The following is a 26,535-nucleotide window of genomic DNA, read 5'->3' as shown; positions in this document are numbered from 1 at the left end:
AATTTCTTTGATCACCAATTACTGTTTCAACTGTGTTAGAAAAATGGTGAGTATATTATACTAATCAGATCGCAATCAGGTTTCACTCGGAAATACAAAGAATAATTGTCTTGATTTTGGACTAATAATATTATAACCTAAATAGTAACTACACCTTCTGATATAATAAAAAAAAACACAACTTCCTCAATCAAATAAATATATATTCAAAATAAGACGACTCCTAAAATCAAAGATAATAATAATTATTCATAAATTTTACCTAATAGTTAGATAATATTAATAAACAATTTTAGTATAATAATTAATAATTATTGAATAAATAATAATTTAATAAAAAATTTGATAAAAAAAAGTTTAAGTTCAAAATGTTGAATTTTGGGGTACCAGGAGCCGAGCAACACGAAAAGTGAAAACGTCGATTTCGGGGGTAAATGTTGGGTTACAAATTCCAATTTTTGTGTTACAAATTGTTACAAATTATGTACTAATTATCTAAAAAGGTTTGAGTTAAGAATGTTGAATTCGGGGTGCCAGAGTGACGTCAGCCCAGCACCCCGAAATTCAAAAACGTCGATTTCAGGGGTAAATTTTGGGTTACAAATTCCAATTTTTGTGTTACAAATTGTTACGAATTAGGTACTAATTATCTAAAAAGGTTTGAGTTAAAAATGTTGAATTCGGGGTGCCAGACTGACGTCAGCCCAGCACCCCGAAAAGAATAACACTTTTTTTGAAGGTAAGACTTGGTTACAAATTCTGATTTTTGCGTTACAAATTGTTACAAATTAGGTACTAATTATCTAAAAAGGTTTGAATTAAAAATTTTGAATTCGGGGTGCCAGGCTGACGGACCTTTAATCCAGAACTAAATTTTTAAGAAATGTGATTATAGTTTAGTTTTAAAATCAAGTGTCTTTTTTTACTTTTTACTTTTTTTACTTCACGATTAGCGGTAATGTCTTGCGAAGGGTAGAGAACGTGATGGGTAGCATGGGTAAACCTAACCTAACTTGGCTCACGGTTTAACAATAATTTTGTACTAATTATTCAAAATAATATTTATAAAAATATCGTTATGCCGTTATGGGCTCAATGATACTAACGGAAAAATTCCAATAACGATAATAATTAATAATTGTAAGCCCTCGATAAGTAAATTAGCTTACCTTACAAGACTTTTAAGAATAATCACAATATGTGTAATATAATACCTATATAAACTACCTACCTAAAAATATTCACGTTCATGGGTCAAGTAGTTTTTGAGATTCGATGATAAACGACTAAAATCGAGATTTTCCGTTTAAATATTTAATTTCATCCAAAATTTATCTTAAAAAAATTTATCACACCAAAAGCACTTGGTTATAACTCCGTGTAAAAAAAGCTAAGTTAAAAAATAAAAAATTAATAATGGTTAAAGCTTTAAAAGACGTGATATAATATGGAAATTAAGTAAAATTACATTTTATAATATAACAAATACCAATGATGACAAATAAGATCAACTGTAATGTTAAATACTTCGCCAACATATTATGTTTAACTATTTGGCAGGACATAGAAGTATACTTAAATAAATACAATTAAGTTACCTCTACAGTATTTACAGTAATTGATAGTGTATCAACAATGTGTTGACTAAGTAAATTAAAATCGACATTCAAATTGATCTTATTTGTCATCATAGGTATTTGTTATATTATAAAATGTCATTTTACTTAATTTCCATATTATATCACGTCTTTTAGCTTTAAATACTACTTCATATATTCAGCCGTTTGCCCTGTAGATGTTGGCAAAGAATTGACATAAATTAGGACGATTTTTCAATATTAAAACTCGGTGTCCTGTTATTATACGTAAGTGGCTATTTCGCTATTTTTACTCCGTTTTTTTTTTTTTAACTCAACTTCGCGCCACTACCGTTGCGCTGGATTAAAACGACGGTGCTTGTACAGTTTTTAGATGTTTTGGTTAAAAAAAATTGCTTTAAATGTTCAATTCTCGGCTATAAAATAATTTCTTCGATTCGGTCAGAATCTGAAACCGAAATGTTCGTTCAATATACGGTAGTAAAAATAATTTATTTTTATAAAATGATTGTGACTTTTAGATTTTAATATTTCATATAAATATTAAAATATATATTTAAACTATTATTGTCTATGTACATAATGTTATGTTTTAATATTTATAATTCAGTTTTTATGTCTTCTGGCACATTAAATTCGAAAAATTCATTTAATGGTAAGCTACTCCAAAATTCATAATTCCCGTGGTTTGATTTTTCTCTGGCTTCAAATGTTTGTTGTTGAGTAATCTTATTGAATCTGAAAGGATCTGCTTGATTCTTAGAAACAGGTAACCAAATTTCTGAATTTTCAGTATCTGGTACTCTATAAAAGTAAAAAAAAAAAATTATAATCACTATTTAATACAGCCTAGAATGTATAAAAAATATAAAATATTTATTGTTTAAGATTTGAGACTTATATTTTTTTAATACGTATTAATTATAGTCTGTTAAAAATGGGTACAATACAGGAAACAAAGCCACACCCATACTTAGTAGTTAGTAGGTGGCAGCCTGTGCTGATTTAATTCTGAACAGACTATAGATTATAATATAGAAACAGGTTAAGAACTTAATATCAGATTTCATTGACATTCATAACAATGGTTGATTAATCAATTAAAGTCAGACAATTACCCGACTTTAATGAATGTTGCCCAAATATTAACCATAGTTTTGATCATCTTTTTATCTTCTTCATTGTCGTAAACAGAGAAACCATCCACTTTTAAAACATAACTGGTTTCATCGCCATGAGTTGAGCCTAATTGTTTATAAGTTACGATGAATTAAAAAATTTATAATGCAAATACAAACGTAGGTATTTAAAATATGTTATTTACTTGATCCTCGGTTATATGATTTTGGATCGAAAAAAGCTGTGTAAGAATAATTACCGCTATACCCAAATTCGTAGAAATATACAGGTGCGGTATTCTTTGCAGTAATGTGCTGAGCTGCCTTACTTGTACCATATACAAATGATCTATCTGAAATCATCTGAAGAATGTTGATATTACCTATCAATTTTATTATTAAATGCAGTAAAAAACTCGTACAATTGTATTTTATTGCAACTATGCATTAAACAATTTGAAACACATGTTTAAATACAAATATTTTTCGAAAATGTGACTTTAAAGTTTTTAAAATACAAAAAAATGTATACATTGTCATATTTTTGACGTTATTACATATGGTTGTTATTTATGTTTAGTTCAGTGATGTGTTTGAATAAGATAAATTAATAAAAAAAATAAATTATACAGTGTAATTCACCTAAAACACCCGCTCCCATTATATCCTCCGAAAAAATAAATATCCCGAAACATAAAAAAATATAAAAAATGTCCAAGCTATTTTTTAAATATTAGGTAAATGTAGTATAAACTTACTTGTGCAAGATTACTTTTGGTTTCTTTTGATATTGGTTTGTCACCAAAGTAAAACTGTTTTATATCTTGGGCAATTTTGATTCTCAGACTCTCGTTTGAAATCGTGTAATTATAATCAACAAGAAGTGGTAAATTTTTATTTATATTGCGACACTATAGTTGGATTCTAGGGTTTTGATATTATTAGGATATACAGGTTAAATCAATAATAATAGTCACCGCATTAGTGACACAATTAGTGAACAGAGATCACATTATTAGTGTCTGTATCAATTGTTATGTGTTTAACTGTTATAACAATAGTGGAAATTTGTGAGTATAGATTTCCAATGTATTTTAAATCGATATAGGTAGTCATATAGTTCCCTTCAATTACTGATTTAATCTAAACCATGCTAGGGTCGTCAAAAAGTATCAAGTTATATTTCATTTGAAAAGTCAATAGATTTAATATAGATTCATAGAAGGTGATATTAAAAAATAAGTAGTTGCTAAAATATAAAAGTTAATCCTGATATGTATAAAAGAACAGGACTTTATTAAGGACCAATTTTATGACTACGCTATTTGACTTTTTTCCAACTTTCTTTCACAGAATTGTTCCAAATACTTTCCCTAAGTGCCACCACGTCGCCTGATTTCAAAGGGTTAAAATCGATAAAATGAAATTTTTTACATATAAATATTGTAAATCTATATATATGGGAGCACACGAGTTGCGTCCCGTAAAAAAGATATACACGAATTGCGTCCCAAAAAATCAAGGACGCAATTCATGTATTTTAATCAAGGGTTCTTAAACAACTAACAAAAATAAATAAATAATAATATTAACGTTAATAATCAAAATGTCAGTCAAAAAATTGTTTATCAAATGTAGTAAAAAAGTAAATAAACATTAAATCACTTAGATCTAGTCAAAATCAATATAGGTAGTCCATAATATAATAAATAAATAAATAATAATCATAATAATAACAATAATGTTAGTAATCAAAATGTCAGTCGAAAAATTGTAAATAAACGTTAAATCACTTAGATCTAAACAAAATCAATATAGTCCATAATATAATAAATAAATAAATAATAATCATAATAATAACAATAATGTTAGTAATCAAAATGTCAGTCAAAAATTAGGTTTATACTTATTAGATAAGCTTTTTACAAAATGTAACCTTGTTATTTTATTTTCATTTAGTTTTTTTATCTGATTTTCAACAAATAAAATGTTGTTTCGGCGTTGTTTTCTATATTGACGTATAGAAATTAGCGAGCTTCTAACTAACACTACAGTATCGGTTTGAATTATCTTTAAAACATCTAAAAATGTATAAATATTTGGATGGGAACTATTAAAAAAACTATTAAATTTTTTGTGAAAAGACTCACACGCGTTTGTAGTTCGCTGTTCATTTTCGCACGCAAAGGTTCATTTTCGTTTGTAATACAGTCGATAGCATTTAATGCTGAATGGACAGTTAAAATATTTGTTGGTAATTTTGGTAGTTGTTCACTTCGAGCTCGATATAAATTATTTTTTATATAGCGAATATCTGTAATTGTTAATGTACTTTTAACACTGAAATCAATACTTTCTTTTAAATGTCGGTGCATTAGTTTAGCTGGTCTTTCATATAACTCTTGTGTACCTTTTCGCTTAAGAGAATTACTTACAATTTGTCGATTTATTACTGCTTCAGATAGTGCATCGTGGCTGTGGTCAGTATCACTCACGTTAAGTAAAATATCATCATTTTCGTTAATTTTTAAATATGCTGTACACGTTTTAACGGTACATTTCCAACGTTGAATATTATTAGCCAAACATTTATGAAAACAGAACTTATATTTGTCAATTATTTTCAAATGTTTTTGTTTTTCACTAATAATATTTTGCACTTCCATTTTAAAACGTAGGTATACGAAAAAGTAACGAACGAAGACTGAACTGCAGTAAAATATATACTAAACTCAACAGTTATTTACAGTAGATACTGTACCTAATCAAGTATTTTATATCAGCTTGGTAAATCCAGAGCATTGTGAAACTAAATGCTATACACACATATATATAATACAAAGCTTTACCGATATAGTATAGGTAGAATAGAGGTGGTATTTTATTGTTCACGATTACGATAAACGAACTTGCTATCGTAATTTATATTACTATCAAAACATAATATTAGAGCCCAGGCTATCTTATAATAATTAACACACCACGGAGAACCCCTGAAAACGAAATAAAACTCTACTACCTAACCCATATATAGTGGGACGCAATTCGTGTATACCTTTTTTACGGGACGCAACTAAGGTGCCCCGATATATATTAGATATTTTACAGCACGGCGACCTGTGGGTTTCCATAGTGACATTCAACCATAACTTTTTGTCAGTCGAACCATGTTTTTGATCGGCGTGTAAATATGAATTGTTCCGAGAAGTAATAATAATAATAATAATATTTTCTTTATTACGGAAATATATTCCAATTACAGTTTTTTTTTTATGTAAAATTCTACATATTATTCTTTATCTACCTAGGTATATAAAAATAAATCCCTATTGCCCGTAGTCGAGGCATCACGTTTATAGCGTATCCTTTAAGACACATCCATCTATATTCTGTGGATGATATTGAACAGTTAATATATAATTTCATAGTGGAATCAATCGGAAGATTAATCAAAAATTTCATAGTGATTTTTTTGATAAGTATTTGTTCATCAGGATAGTGTAAGCAATCACGCTTAAAATTTTAAACAGATTTAAGTCACCCACGAGCCGCTTTGTATGTGTATAGGTTTACAGTTTGCATGTTTATTTTAATTAATAACTAATTTTCCGCTCAACTTTCTTAATGTTCATGGTTAATTATCAAAATAATGAACTTTAGAATCATTTTTTAAAAACAATATGTGTATAGAATCATTTTTAAATATTATTTTTATTTTTTTTGATAGGATTTTTCAAAATTAGAACTATAAGGGGGTAAAGGGGGTTTTTCATATGGCTATGTAATGCACGGGCAACGCCGTGACGGGACAGTTAGTACCATAAAACATTACATGTACACGAAATTTGTGGATTTAAATATGCGTTATTTAGACGTAACACCTGACTAATAATTTTTTTTTAAGTAGTTATAACTTATGATTCAAGATCGTCTGACAATTATTCAAATCTATTGTCGAAATATGACATAAGTCGATCTATAAGTTTAAAAGTCTCAATCTAAACAGGTGTACAAAATTAATTATACATAAGTATATTTATTTAGATAAGAAGATACACCCGCATATAAAATTATTTATCTGTAAACAAACTAATATTTAATTACGTCATTGAAGTATGTAGAAAATAGTTACATCTAACAATAATGAATAAAGTAAAATTATGATATTCTTCTACACCCCTTCCCACCAAAAAAATCAAGACTTGTGATTGTAGTGAAATGTACATATTGTATTTGTAAATTACCTTAGTTGTGTAAACGTTGAGAAATAAACAATCTTCCTGACCAATAAATTTAGTATCAGATAAAATTGATCCAAAGTCTATTCCTAAACAGGCACTTCCAGGAACGGTGGCGTTCCATACTCCCAACCAAGGCTGTACTGGTTGCGGTTCCTGTAAAAATAATACTTTATATAATTTTAATTGTCTCTAAACATTAAGAAATGCTTCTTAACATACTTTAAATCGATTGTTTTGAATTGGAGGACTTGCATATGGTATGCCTAAGAATGAGTAAATTTTTCGACCATTATAGGTATATTCAAATCCACCTGCAATTTCACCAGAATGGACTTGCACTTTAGGCGTATTAGACGTCGAACATGTCATAAAGCATCCGATGAATAAACTGAAGTTTAGTAAAATTCCACCAATATTTTTCATTTTTAATTAAGACGAATGTTGATTTTAAAACTAAAGTTTATAAAGACTTCTGAAATGTGTAGATTTTAATTATAATAGTGTAGTATTGTATAATGTTTACTGAATTCATTCATGTATTTAATACATTCAAAATCTGAAAATAATAATTAGTTTGATTAGATAAATAGCCATTACATTTATTTATGATATAAAATATGTAAGTCATTAACACAATAACACTACACACTTTGTATGGTATTACTGTATCTAACCAATTTACACAACAACATTTATAACAATATTTTATATATGTTTTTGCGTTTTTCTGTTAAAACCAAATACTTACAATATTTATGAAATATAACTGGCTTGATGTATAAAAAATCTTTTTTCTTACGATTTAAAATGTATATGTCACCACTCTCTTCTAATGTAAATTGCCAAATGTTCACATTTTAGTATAAATCATCAAGAATATTGAATTTTATCTTAATGAATATTATCTTGGCAATGTTGACACTTTAGAGCTTCACATTGTTTTGGATGATTTATTTTTAAGTACATAATATATTACTGTTACATTTATAAATACCTTATTTCGATAATTCCACTCTGTTATGACTAAATTTATACAAATTGCCCACAGCCCACTTATTGAAACCATAAAAAAGTACTCTAGTTCAAAACAATTGATTTTGAGTATTATTATAGGGTATTTTTTTATATCAAACTTGGTTTTTACTAGTAATTAAGCTCATTGAGTCATAATACAATATTTTTTCCGTTTGTGTTCCCCATTGGTTTTATTATTTTTTCTCTAACTGATCGGATGTATTTCGTCGATTTTACGTGACAAGCTGTGCTTAAATTACACAAGCTGACCGGTATCCTTAACAAAATCGAGATCCAGGGGTATGCACTGCTAACTTGTAGATTTACAGCGAACAATAACGGCCTCTGCATAACACGCACAAGTGTTCAATCGCTGCTGACTACGGTGGTTGTCAGAAGCAGTGCATCGCGGTGCCGCCCAACAAATCAATCACTTCGTCACTCCAGGTTGCTGTGCGGCTGTCTGACCGACGAGTAAGTTGATTCAGACGGTAAGACGTGCGTGTTCGATTCGAAAACTGTGATCGATTCGAAAGCCGTGGGTGATTCTAACAAAGTGATAGTGTCTTTATCGGGAGGCACCTCAAGACGCATACAATATCGTTATGTAACTACTGTGCGTTGCATTATTCCTATTTATTATTTAGTCACATAGATTAAATATGATAATTATATGATTCAGTTGACCATTGCAAACTGTAGTGAAACAGTAAAATTCAAAAACATAATTTCTTTTTAATGAGTAATAATACAATTTAGATAATATAATAATACTCTACTATTTAAAGACTGATACTATTTAGTTTACCAGGTAGGTACAGTTAATACTATAGAATATTGTTATACTTTCCTAAAAAATTATTACCTATAGGTACATAAAAATGATAAGGTTTCAAATACTTTCTCGATATTACGTATATTTTAGAGTCTGAGCTAATAAATATGATGTTTTTTTTGCTATAGTACAAATGCTCTGATCCTGAACATCAGCATATTTTATAACAGAAAAGTAAATTTGGTTGGTACTTTTGATCTGCCAACATTAAAAATTCCTAACAGTTTTGGAAAGCGTCTCAAAACCAAAAGAGCGGGGAAAAAATTGAAATTTTATGCAATACCAATTTTCGAACAACTTTAAGAACTTAAGGCACTTGAAATCTTCATGAAACATTTATAGAATTTTTCATCTATGGTAAAATTTTTGAAACATATTTGAGCTATTTATATCGCCTTTGGATGTTCGAATTTTATTAAAAATTTAAAACTATTCTGGATAAAAACTTATTAACTCGGTAAAAAAGCACAAAAATTGAATGCAAAGTTTCTCATAATTTTATTTGATAGAGGTTCAGAAATATTAATACATTTTTATAAGACCAATTGATACATAGGTACAATATTATTTTTTATATGTATTTAAAAACAGTCACGCGCGGACAGCCAAGCTGAATGCACACGTTTTTCATGCCTCCGCGTTTGTTTAATGTAATGTCGCTCAAACTTGTCGGAATTTTTCGTTCTTTATATCAAACGACTCAGTTCTTAGTGTAATTGCTGACCCCAGTGTCTACCAGCTGCCAAAACCAGCCTTTATTTGTGGAAATAGATTTAAGTTTACTAAGTATACGTATTTAGTGCATGGTTATATAATATACCTAATCTCACTACGAGGCATCGCCGCGGCGGTGACCTTTGTCCACGCGATTACGATAATAATTAATATTATAATAATATTATAATAATATACGCTACTCGGCGTAATTAATCGACTTCGCAGTCCGTGAAAACTTATCATTCTACAGTTAAACATTTAAATATGACCAGCCGTAATCATAATAATACAAATAATGCAAATCTTAATAACAAGACCTCAAATGCAAATCCTAAACCCAGGTCACCGAAGACACCTGTTAATAGTGATAAACGCAATCACTCTAGTACGTCCAGTTCAGAACCATCGTCACCAAATCTACTTCAACATGTAAGCAAAAAACTATTCGCGACTCCTAACCGATTTGATGTATTAAAACCACCGGAATCTACAGAAGAAACTTTTGAAACTACTGCACAGGAAAAACAGTCAATTGCTGATCCAGATCCAGTTCTCACTTACTCTAAACCACCCCCTCCAATTTTCATACGAGGCGTAGAAGACTTCCCTGGTGTTTGTACAAAACTAATTGAATTAATAGGTGTCGATAATTTTATCTGCAAGTCAACGGCTGATCATTTAAAAATCCAAACTACCAATCCAGGAGCGTATAGAACACTAGTTCACTACTTAAGAGATGCGGAAGCTGAATTCCATACATTCCAGCTAAAAGAAGATAAACCCATGCGTATAGTTATTCGTAACTTGCACCCATCCACTCCAACGGAAATGATCAAAAGTGAACTCGAACTTCGCTTATATGAAGTCAGACAAGTTACGCAGGTTATTCACAGAATTAGCAAAATACCCCTGCCATTATTTTTTGTCGACCTCGAGCCAACAGATCACTCAAATGAGATTTTTAAACTTGAATCCTTATTGCACACAAAAATAAAAATAGAAGAACCTCACAAGCCTAAAATTATTAGTCAATGCCAGAACTGTCAAGCTTATGGTCATACCAAAGCCTACTGCGGATATAGTCCTCGTTGTGTCCGGTGCGGTGATGACCATTCTTCATCTGCCTGTCCAAATTCACGTCAAGACCCAATGCGATGCGCCCTCTGCACAGGTAACCACCCTGCAAACTACAGGGGATGCACAGTTTACAAAAACCTCCAGCAACGTAAGAAAACCAACCTAAATAATCAAAAATTACATGTAAACTCTAGTCATAAGCCTAACAATGTACAAGATAGCCACCCACGCAATACCACTTCCAACAATCCTCCTCCTAGCCAACCTCAAACGTATGCTCAGGCAACTCAAGGTCAACATCCACAATCTAATATTCCTCTGCCTACTCCCGATATTAATTCGCTAATGGCAAGCTTTGTAAGCGAGCTTAAAACTCTCATCAATCCATTAATCTCACTACTTACTCAGGTAATCTCAAGCTTATTGACAAAAAAAAATGAATAATTCTGCTACAAATAAGTCCCTCCTAGTTTTACAATTTAATGCTAATGGTCTTAAAAACCATGTAAATATTTTACAAAATGTATTATATGATAAACGTATCGACATCGCCCTTATCACAGAAACACACTTCACTAAATATACACATATCTTCATACCTGGATACCAACTAATTAAAGCAAATGCTATTTTCTATAAACGATTCTATTATAAATTAGAAAACCATGTAAATCCTCTAATAAAAGGCTTACATATCCCGTCACTTCCTGGAAATCCCCGTCGCAGACTGAAAAGGAAATGGTGTAGGGATCATCTAACCTAATCCTAATAAGTTATAATAATCACATAATAAACAAGCTAAGTACTACCGTTGGGTGGCTTCTTACTCACGTAACCCCTTAATGCTTTGTTACCCCTATCTCACATATACTTATTGTGCTTATCTGTATAGATTGTATATTTCTTGTAAAAATAAAAAAATAAAAAAATATGTATTTAAAATAAAAATGTTGACAATTTTCAAATTATTTTTCAGTTAAAAATTCATAAAAGTGATTTTTTTCATTGCTAAAATTTGGTAATTTAATAGAAGATTTCAGAGAAGCTTATCCACCTCTATCAAAAAAAAAGTTTACTGAAAACTTAAGCTATTTATAGTTATGTCATATTTTTAATTTTTTTAAATTTTTCTTGAACTATTACATTTGATTATTTACACAAGTAGGTATCTATGCAAGAGTAAGGTAACATAACATAAAGGTTTAGAATCGTTTTTAGTAAGCAGTGATTTATCATTAAATTCAAATATTAACACTTCCACTACTACCACATGCTCAGAAAATATTGTACTACCCACTTGTCAAATTTTTTAAATTTTTAATCCCAACTAAAACCGTATTATTATCATATCATATTAAACATCATATTTAATTTTACATTACGTATGTCAGTGTATTGTTATTTTACTTTATAATAAAATAATAAATCTTTATCGGAGTAAAATTCAAATCTGTGCTATTATATTACTGCAGTCAAAGTTCAGAAAATATATAATTGCCAATTGTATACTTAAGAACGTTTTTACCAATGTTAGTAGAATCCACATGATCAACTTGAGTATTATTAGTATTAATATCAAATAATTATTCAATAAACATTTTCAAACACAGTAACTTTTTAACAGTTTTTTTTTAGAATAATTGTAATTTTTATACTATTATACACTCAAAATTTGTATATTCAATTTTTAAATGTACCTTTTGCATATCTTATCAAAGCTAATGAAGTCGCACTACGTGAGAGCGTGACCTATAGGGGTTAAGTAGATTAGACAATAAATAGTCAAAAGTCAGCTAAAATTTAATTGACCGACAGCGTAGTGATTTTTATTCACAAACTACCACGGTACGTGTTCAAGTTTTGCCATCCGACTATCGTTTATTGTGCTTCGTCATAATACAAATGAATGATAATAATGGCACGAAATTTGTTATAGACTCATAAGGTAATATGTACCAGGAACAGTGCTGTATTAATAATCTAATAAGTAACACTATAAATAATACTAAAATCATCTTCGCGATTGTCATTCGTTCATAGTCTGTTTCCTTGGACTTTGGCCGCGGTGGATTATTCGATTAGTGTGTTTGTCTGTGAGCTTGTCCCTACCCAGCATCTACGACAAGAGTTTTCTACTTCAAACGCGTACGCGATGGTGACCCGACCAACTCCAGATTCGGCTAAGTCGACGCACATCTTGGCCGCTGCATTGGCGTTACTCTGGCTGGCAGCCGGAGGATACAGTCAAGATGCGGGTGAGCTCAAAAACTTTTTTAAAAGCACATTATTTACGTATCGGGAATTATATAGTATTATTTAATAAGAATGAAAATTATTAAACGGATGTCACCGCACTAATCAGAGTAATTAGACCCACAATAGTAGAGTAGAATACAGTTTATAGAATTCTCAAAGATATATCTTTATATAATATGCTTATATATTATTATTATCATTATTATTATTTTTATTAATTGTTGTGGTTTATTGCTGTTATTGCTTATCGATTGTATTCTTCAAGTCACTGTTAATATTATACTATTACACATATATATATATATATTGTACTTGGATCTTACGATTCATTAGAATTTAAATAAATAAATGAATAAATAAATAAATGTAGCGCATACGTATGATATAATAATAATAACAGCGACACGCTATACCTACATCAGAGACAGTAAATAAGATAAAAATACAATACTTTGAAAAATCATACCATAATAATCAGAAAATGCACATCATATTAAAATTTAAACCTAACTAGTAACATTTAGGACGTTTTTGAATATTACAACGATATAAGAAATTCGAATTTTACAATAACTGGTTTTACTGATACCTCCCTAAAACATTCAGTTCTTATGACCTCCGAGTACTGAGTTCATCTGCGATCACACAAAAAAATTGAGCATTGACCGTTATGCTTAACAAATAATAATTTTCTGTAATTATGTTGTCTTTACAGTATCGTCGCCATGCAGCAACAACAACGCTGGTTGTCAGCACATGTGCAGTTTGTATGAGGATATTTACAGTGATTTAGCATACAAATGTTCCTGTTACACGGGATATCAACTTGCGGAAGACAAGCACAAGTGCGATTGTGAGTTTTATACAACATAATAATATGTATGAACATTGACCATTCGTCGGTGAATCGTATGTTTGATAACAATTTATTAACGTCAACGTGATAAATACTAATATTTTTCGTATTTATTTAAGTAATCGACGAATTTTTGTTGTACTCGCAATCATCGATCATAGGAGGAACCCTCTTGAAAAATATATCCGAAGGGTATACTGAAGCTATACTGCCTGTGCCCGCTAGGTATGGGTGCATGGGTCTAGATTTCGATGCTCATGCCGATTACATTTATTTTTCGGAGTTTGATTCAGCGAGATATATCTATAGGATATACAGAAACGGGACACGTAAGACATTACACACTTTTTTCACTCTTTACGTTGTAGATAATTAACAAGCACGTCTTATTAAAAACAGCACTTATTAGTACCGGTGTATAAAAATGAGGTATTTTCAGATAGAGAAACTATATTATTCTCTAAGTACGAGAGGATGGATGATCTTTCCATCGATTGGGTGACAAAAAACCTATACTATATTGATACCAATAAAGGTACATTGAACGTGTTAAGCACCCGCAACGTGACCAACAAAAGAGTGCTATTGCAGAACGAATCCATCACACGACTTGTTCTCCATCCCAACAAGGGGTAAGTGTTCTATACGAAGACAACAAATAGTATAATTATTACAATAATACTATAAAATAATTTTCTATTGAGCTTAAGTTTGTATCCCCGATATATTGTTTTTAAGGTCGATTCAATATACTGTGCGACGTTGATTAGTTTGAGTATTGTAAAAATAACATTGTACTTTCAGACTGACATATATCATTGCCAGAAAGCTTAGTGCAGGAACAATTTAATTTACATGTACATAATCAGCAAACTATTTCCTACATTTTTTTAATCGGCGGGATACTGTCATTTTAAATTTAACAAACTAAGTTTCATGCTCTACCTATGCTAAAATTGTTTATTCTCATTTACTATGTTCCTATTCTCATTTCCTGCTAGATATATTTTCATTCCAAAATTGAATTGTACCTATATAATTTCCATAATGTCGTGATTGTATTTTAAATATAAAATTAATCATACATTTATATTAATCCAAAACTGATTATTCACATACTGTTCAGTGAGTGTTCAAGATCACGCGTGTTTTCGTAATATGATACTATGGCTATTGAATTTTAGATACATATTCTTTTCTGAATATGGAGTGAGCCGTGTGAACATGGATGGTTCAAATCTGATCAGTTTTAAATATACGGGTTTATATTGGAATATAGGATTAGCTATAGATTTCGCTGCGGACCGGCTGTACTGGTGCGAACCAAATCAAAACTTAATTTATCACTCAAATTTGGACTTGACGGATGTGATATCTATCAAATCGAGGTGGATAAATTCGCCACGGTTAATAACCACACATAAAGGTATGACTGTCGTTAATTTATTTTGTTTCGGTAGGGTCATATTTAAACTTTTTTAAATAAGACCTAGCCGTTCCTGCAAATGACAAATCTTTTAAAACTTTTTAAGTTAACTTAAATATTATAACTATCCAGTTAATACTCACTTTCACTCATAAGTATAAAATACTAAAACTTGTAATGCTCAAAAAAAATGTAGAGAACGGTGAATGTAGTCAATTTGCACTTAACATTATATTTCAACAATTATCGGTGAAAGGATGACAGTCATAATAACAAATTGATAGGTATGTAAATAGGTATGTTGAATAGTACAATTTACTGCTTAAATACCTCATAACTCGATTAGACGATAAAATATTTACACAAAAGTATAACACGAATAATATTTTTCCTAAATGATTAATAATAGTATTAATTCAATGAAATACTACTTAAGCTCATGAAGTCATAACACAATATCAAGCTCAGGACGGCACCAATTCACAATATTCAAATGAAATTCTCACGCCCTTTAAATACAGTCCTGCATAGTTGCAGTAAAGCTGTTGCAGTTTGTGTTGAGGTTCCCCATTGGTTTTATTATTTTCCTGTGTAGATTGGATGTACATCATCAATAATTATGGGAGTAACTCTATAATTAAATTACACAAGCTGACTGGCAAATTGGAGGACAAAATCGAGGTCCAGAGCCATGACGATGACTTTTCTAAGCTGTACAACCTGAAGATTTATAGCAAATACGAACAGCTTATCGACAACACGCACCCGTGCTCAATGGCAGCTAACTACGGTGGTTGTCAGAAACTGTGCTTTGCGGTGCCCTCCAATAAGTCAATCACTTCGTCACTAAAAGCGATATGCGGTTGTCTGATCGGCGAGAAGGTTGATTCGGACGGTAAGACGTGCGTGGACGAATCGAAAGCCTTGACCGATTCGAAAGACATGGTGGATTCGAAAGCCGTGATCGTGTCTGTTTCAGGAGACGCCTCAAGAAACATACAATATCGTTATGTAACTTTTGTTTGTTTTGCGCTAGTATACCTATTTACTATTTAGTTATGGATTTAATATGGAAAATATATTGTTCAGTTGACTATTATTGCCATCCGCAGTCAAATAATTAAATCCTAGAATCCATATAGAATCTTCTTTGATGATATTAGTATCGATTCCATGTAGGTACCTGAAAACCCCGAACTTACTAGTAGTGTAAGGTTATTTTTTGTACTGAAGAGGATTTAAGCACTAACTCGAAAATTACTTGATAACTTAGGTATACTATCAGGAATAAAAAGTGATCTTACATCAATGCTTATATTCACATCAACCTTTGATGATATAATAAACTGATTTTCTTTAAATATATCAAGACAAGTTACATAATTTATAGAATAACCATAATTTAAAATATAAATATAAAAACATATAGTTTTTAACATTTATACATATATCATATATTAATAGGTACTTGAAATCTGTATTGATAAAAAAATGTATTGCATATTTGCATTGTAATTTTTTTTGTAAAAAATTAGAAATCAATTGTAATTATTAATTTGTTTTGTACAATTCTTGTGTGGAGGAGCCATAAAACGATATTGTTGAGACGGGAAAATATTTTATTTCGCCTAAGTCAAACACAGTAGGAACACTGTAATGTGCTGCATAGCATAACAATATACAGTTATAATGCACATTGAATATAATCTATAAAAAAATCTAAAAATACCAAATGTAGTGATTTTATACATTTTATGTTCAATCCAAAGTTTGTACAACCATTTTAATGTTTGTATTAGCATAGTTATAATTTTTTATACTATTATACACCCGAAAATTATACATTCAAATGTTAAATGTACCTTTCCCATATTGTGTATTTTGATCGAAACCGACAGTAGGTACCTAATAGACCTGGGTCTGTCTATACGTAGTCGATTAGACCACCACCGTCGTTATCATTTTGTTATTATCAAAAACAAAGTTGTTATCATATCGTATCATCCATTATAATAAATACATACATTACATTATTTCATACAATATAATATAATAACATATTAATATATTATTATATAAATTGTATAATAAATCTTTTATTTTATAATATAGGCACCCATACTTGACTGCTAGTAGAATTTGATGCATATTTTGCATATACAGCAATTTCAATTTTCTTAACACATGCAATCTGTGTACAAGTTCTTTCAACAAAGTCCTCCAGCATAGATGATACAATCTTAATATTAGAAAAGTTATCTTCAATAATATATATATATTTTTTTTTATTTTGGTACACAGATGACGCAATGATTATTAAATAATCTCAGTTAATCAAAAATAGTTTTAATAGTGTTAGAAGTTTTTAGAAAGTGCTTAAACTAAAGAGTTAACTAGTAAATAATAACTTTACTTTGATCATGATATATAAAAAATTATATTACGCCTTCTCTATCGAGCCACTACCTAATTCCCCATAATAGAGAAAAATTGAGATAATTATTTGACTATTGAAATAAGATAAACATTTAATTAGGAAATAGTAGTATAATTATTAATTAATAATTTTTACTACCATAATAGTAGGTCTTTACACTCTGATTACTGTATTGTTTAGGCACCTTTATTAAATTTTTACATTTTTAAGATACTATATTTATATTAATGTTCCATTTCAGTTTATTAATAACATATTAAATAGTTAATATTTAGTATTAAATAGTTCCATTTCTATGCCCAGAAGTCCCGTCTTATAGGTACTTTAAGGTTTCGTATTTTAAAATATATTGTAATATAGATTACATGTGTTAAGAAAATTGCAATTTCTGTATATGCAAAATATGCATCAAATTCTACTAGCAGTCAAGTATAGGTGCTATATAGTATAAGATTTATTATACAATTTATATAATAATATGTTATTATATTATATTATATGAAATAATGTAATATATGTATTTATTATAATGGATGATACGATATGATTACAACTTTGTTTTTGATAATAACAAAATGATAACGACGGTGGTGGTCTAATCGACTGCGTATAGACAGACCCAATAGACCTACATCTTATCAAATCTAATGAAGTCGCACTACGTGAGAGCATGCATGTGGGTTAGGTAGATTATAAAATAGACAGGTAAAAGTCCACTAAAATTTAATTGAACGGTAGTGTAGTGATTTTTATTCGCAAACTACTACGACACGTGGTCTAGTTTTGCCGTCCGACCATCGTTTATTGTGCTTCGTTGTACAAATTAATGATAACAATGGAATGAAATTCGTTATAGACTCATTAGGTAGGTGAGGTCAGGTTGGGCGTACAAGGAACAGTGCTATCGTAATAAACCAAAAAGTAATACCACAATTAATGATACTAACATCATCTCCACGATTGTTATTTGTTCTCAGTCAGTTTGTTCAGGCGGTTCTCCGCTGGATTATTCGATTAGCGTGTGTTTCTTTATGAGCTTTCCCCTATCCAGCATCTACGACAAGAGTTTTCTACTTCAAACGCGTACGAAATGGTGACCCGACCCACTCCAGATACGGCTAAGTCGACGCACATCTTGGCCGCTGCATTGGCGTTACTCTGGCTGACAGCCGCAGGATACAGTCAAGACGCGGGTGAGTTCAAGAACTTTTTTTAAAAGCACATTATTTAAGTATCGAGAATTGTATAGTAATATTTAATGAGAATGAAAAGTATGAAAAGGTTATCAGCGTTAATCCAACAAAAAAAAAAAAGTACAATATTATGAAAATTATACCATAATAATTATAAAATGCACATTATATTCAAATATAAACCTAACATTTTGGAAATTTTTGAATTACAACGATATAAGAAATTCAAATTTTACAATAACTGGTTTTACTGATACCAAAAATATTAAAGCCGGGTTAGTGTACAAACGCATCTGTTACACGGGATATCAACTTGCGGAAGACAAGCACAACTGCGTTTGTGAGTTTTATTCAATTTAATATGTATGAACATTCGTCAGTGAATCGTATGTTTGATAAAAACTAACGTCAACGTGTTAGAAACTAATGTTTTTTTGTGTTTGTTTAAGTAGTGGACACATCTTTGTTGTACTCGCAAGCAACGTCAATCAAAGGTAAAGTCTTAAACACTAATTCCGAAGAGTATAATGAATCTATACGGCCAATGCTAACTAGTTCTATGGGGTACGTGAGTTTCGATTTCGATGCTCATGACCGCTACATTTATTATACGGAAGTTCTTGATGATAGCGTCATCTATAAGATACACATAAACGAGATGGGTAATTATTTACATTTTTTTTTTCGCTCGACATTGTAGATAACTATTAACAAATGCTTTTTGGTGAAACTATCACTTTTTAGTACTAGACACCAGTGAATAAAATTGAGATATTTTTAGATAGAGAAATTGTATTATCCTCTGAGGCCGAGAGAGTGGTTCATCTTTCCGTCGATTGGGTGACAAAAAACCTATACTATATTGATGCCATAGAAGGTACTTTGAACGTGTTAAGCACCCGCAACGTGACCAACAAAAGAGTGTTATTGCAGAACTTCCGCATCGGACGACCTGTTCTCCACCCTAACAAGGGGTAAATGTCCCATAAGAACTAAAAAAATGAAATAATCATTTTCAACTGTGTTCAAATCTGTATCTCTGATATACTGTTTTTGAAGTGCATTCGATATACTTTAAGGTTGTATAGTTTAGGTCTTGTAAAAATAAAATTTTACTTTGATACAGACACAAATCATTGCCAGAAAGTTTAGAAAGATTAATTTCATTTACATTGACATAATCAGCTTACTATTGCTTACATGTTGTAATCGGTAGGATAATGTTTTCCAGAAATAATCATTTTAAACTCAACAAATTAAAATACATACCATATGCTAAAATTATTTATTCTCATTTCCTATGTTCGTAAGTGTTCTATACGAAGACAACAAATAATATTATTACAATAATACTATAAAAATAATTTTCTTTTGCGCTCAAGTTTGTATCTCTGATATATTGATTTTAAGAGGGATTCAATATAATGTGCGACGTTGATTAGTTTAGGTATTGTAAAAATAACATTGTACTTTCAGACTGACATATATCATTGCCAGAAAGCTTAGTGCAGGAACAATTTAATTTACATGTACATAATCGGCAAACTATTGCCTACATTTTTTAATCGGCGGAATACTGTCATTTTAAATTTGACAAACTAAGTTTCATGCTATATGCTAAAATTGTTTATTCTCATTTCCTATGTTCCCATCCTCATTTCCTGCTAGATATTTTTTCATTCCAAAATTGAATTGTACCTATAAATAATTACCATAATGTCGTGATTGTATTTTAAATATAAAATTAATCATACATTTATATTAATCTAAAACCGATAATTCACATATACTGTGCAGTGAGTGTTCGAGACCATGCATGTTTTCGTAATATGATACTATGGCTAATGTATTTTAGATACATATTCTTTTCTGAAAATGGAGTGAGCCGTGTGAACATGGATGGTTCAAATCTGATCAATTTTAAATACCCGTCTTCCCATTTCAAAAAAGGATTGGCTGTAGATTTTGCGATGGACCGACTATATTGGTGCGACGAACATGATTCCGTAGTTTATCATTCAAATTTGGACCTCACTGATGTGATATCTATCAAATCGAAGTGGATAAATGAGCCACGGTTAATAGCCACACATAAAGGTATGCTTGTCGTTAATTTATTTTGTTTCGGTAGGGTCATATTTAAACTTTTTTTATAAAAGACCCATTCCTTTAAATTACAATATTCTCAGTGTCAATTAAAACATTTCCCTTGATATTAATTGGGTAGTAAAAAATTTTAATTTGTCATCACTTACTATTAATAGCTAATATAATATAACTACACAAGGAACAGTCTGCACAAGTTAATTCAAGCTAAACCAAGTAAACACAAGTTAAAATGTAATGCTTCAAAATATATTGAAATCATCGAGTTTGATGTATATCCAATTATACATAATTTTATATGTCTTATAAAGAAAGAACATAGCAAATAAGTCTTTCGTATTTCTAATTCCGTTTAAAGTAATCTTGAATAATAGTTTTAAGCAACCTAAAATTCAATTTAAAAATAAGAACATTATCACTGTTTTATTGTTGGTTCCTTACATTTTTTTATTCATTAAACAAGCTATATGAGTAAATAAGTATGTTGAATATTACGATTTAGAAATTCTCATAACTCGATTAGACGATAAAATATTTACACAAAAGTATAAAACGAATAATATTTTTCCTAAATGATTAATAATAGTATTAATTCAATGAAATACTACTTAAGCTCATGAAATCATAACACAATATCAAGCTCAGGACTGCACCAATTCACAATATTAAAATGAAATTCTCACACCCTTTAAATACAGTCCTGCATAGTTGCAGTGAAGCTGTTGCAGTTTGTGTTGTGGTTCCCCATTGATTTTATTATTTTCCTGCGTAGATTGGATGTACATCATCAATAATTCTGGGAGTAACTCTATAATTAAATTACACAAGCTGACCGGTGTTTTGGCCGACATCGAGCCCATCGAGGTCCAGGGCCAAGACAATGGCGATGCTGAGCTGTACAACCTGAAAATTTACAGCAAACACGAACAACTCATCGACAACACGCATCCGTGCTCGATGGAGGCGAACTACGGTGGTTGTCAGAAACTGTGCTTTGCGGTGCCCTCCAATAAGTCAATCACTTCGTCCCTCCAGGCGATATGCGGCTGTCTGATCGGCGAGAAAGTTGATTCGGACGGTAAGACGTGCGTGGGTGAATCGAAAGCTCTGACCGATTTGAAAGCAATGACCGATTCGAAAGCCACGGTGGATTCGAAAGCCGTGGTCGATGTTAACGCAGAAATCGAATCTGTATCGGGAGGCGCCTCAAGACACATTCAATATCGTTATTTAACTACTGTTTGTTTTGTGCTAGTATACCTATTTACCATTTAGTCAAGGATTGATTTAAACATAATCCATATATAAAAAAAAATAATAATTAATAAAAAATATTTTATTTTTTATAGTACAGCTAGGTTTCAGAATATAAATACTGTAGCAGTGAAAAGGTTAATATGAAAATTATATTGTTCCTTTGATTATTGCAAACTGTAGTAAAATAATTAAATCCAATATAGTATCTATTATTATTACTATTTATTTGAGTGGTAAATGTATTGTGATAACTCAAATGTTTAACTAGGTATATTTATTATGTTTATACCAACCGAATTTTTTTTTAAATAAAGTGTGTTTTATATTTATTTTGTTGAAACAATGTAATTATATGCCTATTTTATTAGGTAATATATTTTTGTAAATAGTTCATAGACACACGGTTTTCGATAATCACTAGACACTAATTGATTTACAATTGTTATGTTTTCAGAGTTGTCATAATTTAAAAAAAATCGTATTTCCCTCCTCCTTCCCCCCTAAAAAACATAGATTTTTTTTTTTGTTTGTATGGTTCTAAATAGTTTTAAGAGAATTAAAAATTGGAAAAGTTGCCTAGGAAGAGGTGCTCAAACAAATACTTTTAAGATGTACATTTTTATTGTGTATAAATTGTAATGAGAGATTTCAGGGAAGTTTAGAGAGTAGTTTTAACCCCATACTATTTATACGATGATATTCATATTGTCGAATCCACCTAGTGGCACATTAAGGAGAGGAGGGAAAGAGCAGTTGCTCCTGGAGCCAGAGGCTGCAAAATAGTCAAAACATTATTTTGTTGTACTATAAAAATAAAATATTTAATAGAATGAGTATTAATTATTTAAGTTTACGAAATAACGATGTCGCTTGCCGGAATTTCTAAAATCGTAATGGAATACAATATTAGTACAATTATGTAAATACTTATTGGGAAAATGGTCTTGGGGACCTTGTTTTCGTAACACCTTTATGCTATTTCAGATTGAGAGAGGAGAGATGAATGTATTGATTAATGATTTCACAATAATGTGTGTGTCTATTTTTTTTTGTCTGTCATCAAATTTTGGGGCAGTAAAAGTGCTTCGATTTTCTTCAACAGCATTTTTTCTTGTAGCAAAGTGAACCTAACTGATTCTGCGGGAGGATCAAAAGTAAAAAATTCCCATTAGTTTTTAAAAGTGGCAGGAAAAACAAACAAAAAATTAAGGAAAAACTGAAATTTTTACAGAATCCCGGTTTTCGACAAAATTTATTTTGGTTTTTGATAAAAGACTAAAAAAAAAAAATATCATAGAAACATGATATTTTCATTGAATGTTAATATCTGCATTTTCTATATGTCGTTACACCATACATTTTTCAAAATATTTTGACTTGCAGTGTTGCACTATTTATAGGCATATGAAATGTTTGATTATTATTTGTTTTTTTTATACTTATGTCGATAATACATTTTGAAAATGTAATACAAGGTTCTGAGTAAGTTGTTGTTAGTGGAAATAAAAATAAAAGTTGAGCGTTAATCCACAATATTTTTTTATGAGCGTTTGAATTTAGAATTTTGACAACGCTGATGTTAATATCTTTACAATTTAACACACTAAAACATACAATACAGCGTAGGTACATAATAGTTGGACATTTAATTTTCAGTATCGAAAATTATTCATATTTTTGTTATTTATTAATTGGCATTGCAAGAATGGGCAACTCAAACTTTCCAAAGGGCCAGATAACCTACGATTATTTTTGTTGATTTTCTTTGAAAAGTAATTTATTATTTAACTTGATCCGAATACAAAAATATGTCGTACGTGTATGATTGATGCTGCTGTATAATGTATTATACACTGTTATCATTAACAAGGAATAGTGAGTATGTCAATAATAATAATAATATCAAGCGGAGTATGGCAATTTAAAATGTATAGTTTTGTTTTACATTTTTCGTTTTGTCTGTGCCATAATTTTGATATATTTTTATCATGATTGTAATTTGTATAATATTAATTATTACTACTTAAAAATATTAAATTTTTGAAATGTTATTGACCAATAATTTTTTATTCAAATTCCAAATGTACAATTTGCATAATACGTGTATCGATCGAACCGATTACATTTTATCGAAGACATCCAAACAGTGCAACGTTTGAACGTGACCACAGACCGAAATACCTTACATAACAATCATCATTACCTGCTAAATATGCAGGCATGTCGGTTAACATTCAATATCTGAGCGTTAAATTCAAGTCTGGGAAACATTCCATGTGCAGTGAATCTTATCTAATATTGCCTATCTTTGCAATAAAATGCCTGCATGGTAGACCATAGAGCAGTGACTTAAATACTCGCGCGATCACGACGTGCGTTTGAGTTTCGTTGTTCGACTATCGTCTATTGTATTTCGTTATAATAATTAATCATGACACGAAATTCGTTATAAGGCGCATAGCGTGTAGGGCTCCCGCGATAAACTGAACGGTAAAAACTTAAATAATAATAACACCGTCGCCACGACTGCCATTCGTTTTTAGACAGTTTTCTCAGACTTTGGCTTAGTGGATTTTTGGTCTGCTCGCTTGTGCATGTGTGCTGCCACCAGCTCCTTACATAGTAGGGTTTTCTTCTTCGAACGCGTATGCGATGGTCAACCGAAGAACTCTCGGCACAGCTAAGACGACGTTTTGTTCGACATCCATCATGGTCGCTTCTGTGGCGATACTCTGGCTGGCGGCCACTGGATATGCTCAAAAAGCAGGTACGTTTGGCATTGTTTTTTAAAAGCAAAATGTATTATTATTATTATTGATTATAATTGAGTACCTTTTATGTCGTATTTATTAATGAACAGCGGAGAGAGGATACAAGCGTACCTTTTGTTTTCCCCATCTGACCAATGCGGACGATAGTTTACTATATCAAGACTTTTAAGAAATTAAAAAAAAAATTGAAACTTTGTTATATTATACAGTTATATTCTGTGGTGCAAATATAGCATGTAGCTCAAACGTCGTTTTGAAGTTATAGTTACCTAATTGTTGAAATTTATTAGGTATTTATCACGGACATAGCTCTTCGGAGAGTTTCGCATGCTGTATAATTCTTGTGTATATATTATGGCCACACGATTGTATTGTACGGCGCGTTGCAGACTGTCGATAATAAGTCATACTGTCTTGTACATCGAGATTATAGATCGTAGTTATAAGTGGCACTGATTATTAACCAAGTTTAATTTATATTTAACCGTTTAAAAATTAAAAATAATTTATTTTTTGATGGTCATTACCGATTTTTTTTTCTTGATGTTTTCAATAGTTGTCGATAATTTGTTATTAAGGCTAATTAAATTACGAAGGCACAGTTAAATTTTAGGTGTCAACATTTTGAAAATTATACAAATAATAGCAAACTAAATAGAAAATGCATATGTAAACATTTAGCGACAACTTCGAGTAGGGACGGATATTCGTTTATGAATAAATAGGAAATGAGAAAATTGATTTTGACAAAAGGTAATTTTACAGGTAGGTATGCTAAAATATCTGAAAATTCAGCTGGTAAGTACTCAGTTCCCCTGCACTTGCCCAACGCACACAAATTAAGTCCAACACCTACCTATAATATTTAATATCGGTGTTATGCGTTTACAGTATCGTCCCCTTGCAGCAACAACAACGCCGGTTGTCAGCACATGTGTAGTGAGTCCAAAGATATTTACGATGTGTTACAGTACAAATGCGCCTGTAACAAGGGATATTTACTTGCGGAAGACAAGCACAACTGCGTTTGTGAGTTGTATTTAATATTAAATACATATAAATATATAAACATTCGTCTGTGATTCGTATAGTTGAAAAAAAATTGAACGTCAACGTGGTAAAAACTAATGTTATTTGTATTTATTTAAGTAATCGACGAAATTTTGTTGTATTCGCAAGAACATTCAATCAAAAGTAAAGTCTTAAACAATGTTTCCGGGAAGTATAATGAATCTATACGGCCAGTGCTAACTAGTTCTATGAGGTACGTGCGTTTCGATTTCGATGCTCATGACAACTACATTTATTATACGGAAGTTCCTGAGGCAAGCGTTATCTATAAGATACACATAAACGGGAATAAGGGTAATTATTTACATTTTTTTTTACACTTGACATTGTAGATAACTATTAACAAATGCGTTTTGGTGAAACCATCATATTTTATTACCAGACACCAGTGAATAAAAATGAGATACTTTCAGGTGAAGAAACTGTATTATCTCGCTTTGAGCGCGAGAGAGTGGTTGATCTTTCCGTCGATTGGGTGACAAAAAACCTATACTATATTGATACCAATAAAGGTACATTGAACGTGTTAAGCACCCGCAACGTGACCAACAAAAGAGTGCTA

The 26,535-nt window shown here is 30.7% G+C and overlaps 5 protein-coding genes across 11 annotated transcripts; 3 read left to right on the top strand and 2 right to left on the bottom strand.

The window, feature by feature from the left end:
* Positions 1 to 2,197: 2,197 nt before the first annotated feature.
* LOC111026205 (esterase E4-like) lies at positions 2,198 to 7,434 on the bottom strand. Its single transcript, XM_022304236.1, has 7 exons — positions 7,177 to 7,434; positions 6,821 to 7,110; positions 4,867 to 5,191; positions 3,475 to 3,627; positions 2,923 to 3,079; positions 2,717 to 2,843; positions 2,198 to 2,402 (listed from the first exon to the last, which is right to left on the bottom strand). Exons 1-7 carry the CDS (start codon positions 7,378 to 7,380, stop codon positions 2,198 to 2,200), a joined length of 1,461 nt encoding a protein of 486 aa, XP_022159928.1. The 5' UTR covers positions 7,381 to 7,434.
* Positions 4,489 to 5,700, bottom strand: LOC111026206. Its single transcript, XM_022304237.1, has 2 exons — positions 4,867 to 5,700; positions 4,489 to 4,797 (listed from the first exon to the last, which is right to left on the bottom strand). The coding sequence occupies exons 1-2, from the start codon at positions 5,380 to 5,382 to the stop codon at positions 4,789 to 4,791; spliced, it is 525 nt and encodes a 174-aa protein (XP_022159929.1). The 5' UTR covers positions 5,383 to 5,700; the 3' UTR covers positions 4,489 to 4,788.
* A 5,117-nt stretch (positions 7,435 to 12,551) lies between the features above and the next one.
* LOC111026203 (low-density lipoprotein receptor-related protein 2-like) lies at positions 12,552 to 16,241 on the top strand. The gene is made up of 6 exons (XM_022304227.1): positions 12,552 to 12,855; positions 13,572 to 13,709; positions 13,832 to 14,041; positions 14,152 to 14,344; positions 14,897 to 15,138; positions 15,734 to 16,241. The coding sequence occupies exons 1-6, from the start codon at positions 12,753 to 12,755 to the stop codon at positions 16,192 to 16,194; spliced, it is 1,347 nt and encodes a 448-aa protein (XP_022159919.1). The 5' UTR covers positions 12,552 to 12,752; the 3' UTR covers positions 16,195 to 16,241.
* A 1,940-nt stretch (positions 16,242 to 18,181) lies between these two features.
* On the top strand, positions 18,182 to 22,460 carry LOC111026204 (low-density lipoprotein receptor-related protein 6-like). Of its 7 annotated transcripts, none has more exons than XM_022304231.1 (6): positions 18,182 to 18,481; positions 18,553 to 18,768; positions 19,218 to 19,430; positions 19,550 to 19,742; positions 20,624 to 20,865; positions 21,647 to 22,460. In XM_022304231.1, the coding sequence occupies exons 2-6, from the start codon at positions 18,666 to 18,668 to the stop codon at positions 22,147 to 22,149; spliced, it is 1,254 nt and encodes a 417-aa protein (XP_022159923.1). In that variant the 5' UTR covers positions 18,182 to 18,481; positions 18,553 to 18,665; the 3' UTR covers positions 22,150 to 22,460. The 7 variants fall into 7 exon arrangements, with proteins under 7 accessions (XP_022159923.1, XP_022159924.1, XP_022159920.1 ...); XM_022304232.1 differs by having other exon boundaries at positions 18,183 to 18,280; XM_022304228.1 differs by having other exon boundaries at positions 18,183 to 18,440.
* Positions 22,461 to 24,198: 1,738 nt separating this feature from the next.
* LOC111026207 (low-density lipoprotein receptor-related protein 6-like) lies at positions 24,199 to 26,529 on the top strand (the record flags this gene model as incomplete). The annotated part of the gene is made up of 4 exons (XM_022304238.1): positions 24,199 to 24,898; positions 25,794 to 25,931; positions 26,052 to 26,267; positions 26,387 to 26,529. Coding segments are annotated over exons 1-4 (612 nt in total), but the record flags the coding sequence as incomplete, so codon positions are not given.
* Positions 26,530 to 26,535: the final 6 nt, after the last annotated feature.

This window comes from Myzus persicae, unplaced genomic scaffold, assembly GCF_001856785.1.
Source record: "Myzus persicae strain clone G006 unplaced genomic scaffold, MPER_G0061.0, whole genome shotgun sequence".
Lineage (NCBI taxonomy): Eukaryota > Metazoa > Arthropoda > Insecta > Hemiptera > Aphididae > Myzus > Myzus persicae.
Note: the sequence above shows the minus strand (reverse complement) of the source record. Positions and strands in the feature narration are given on the sequence as shown.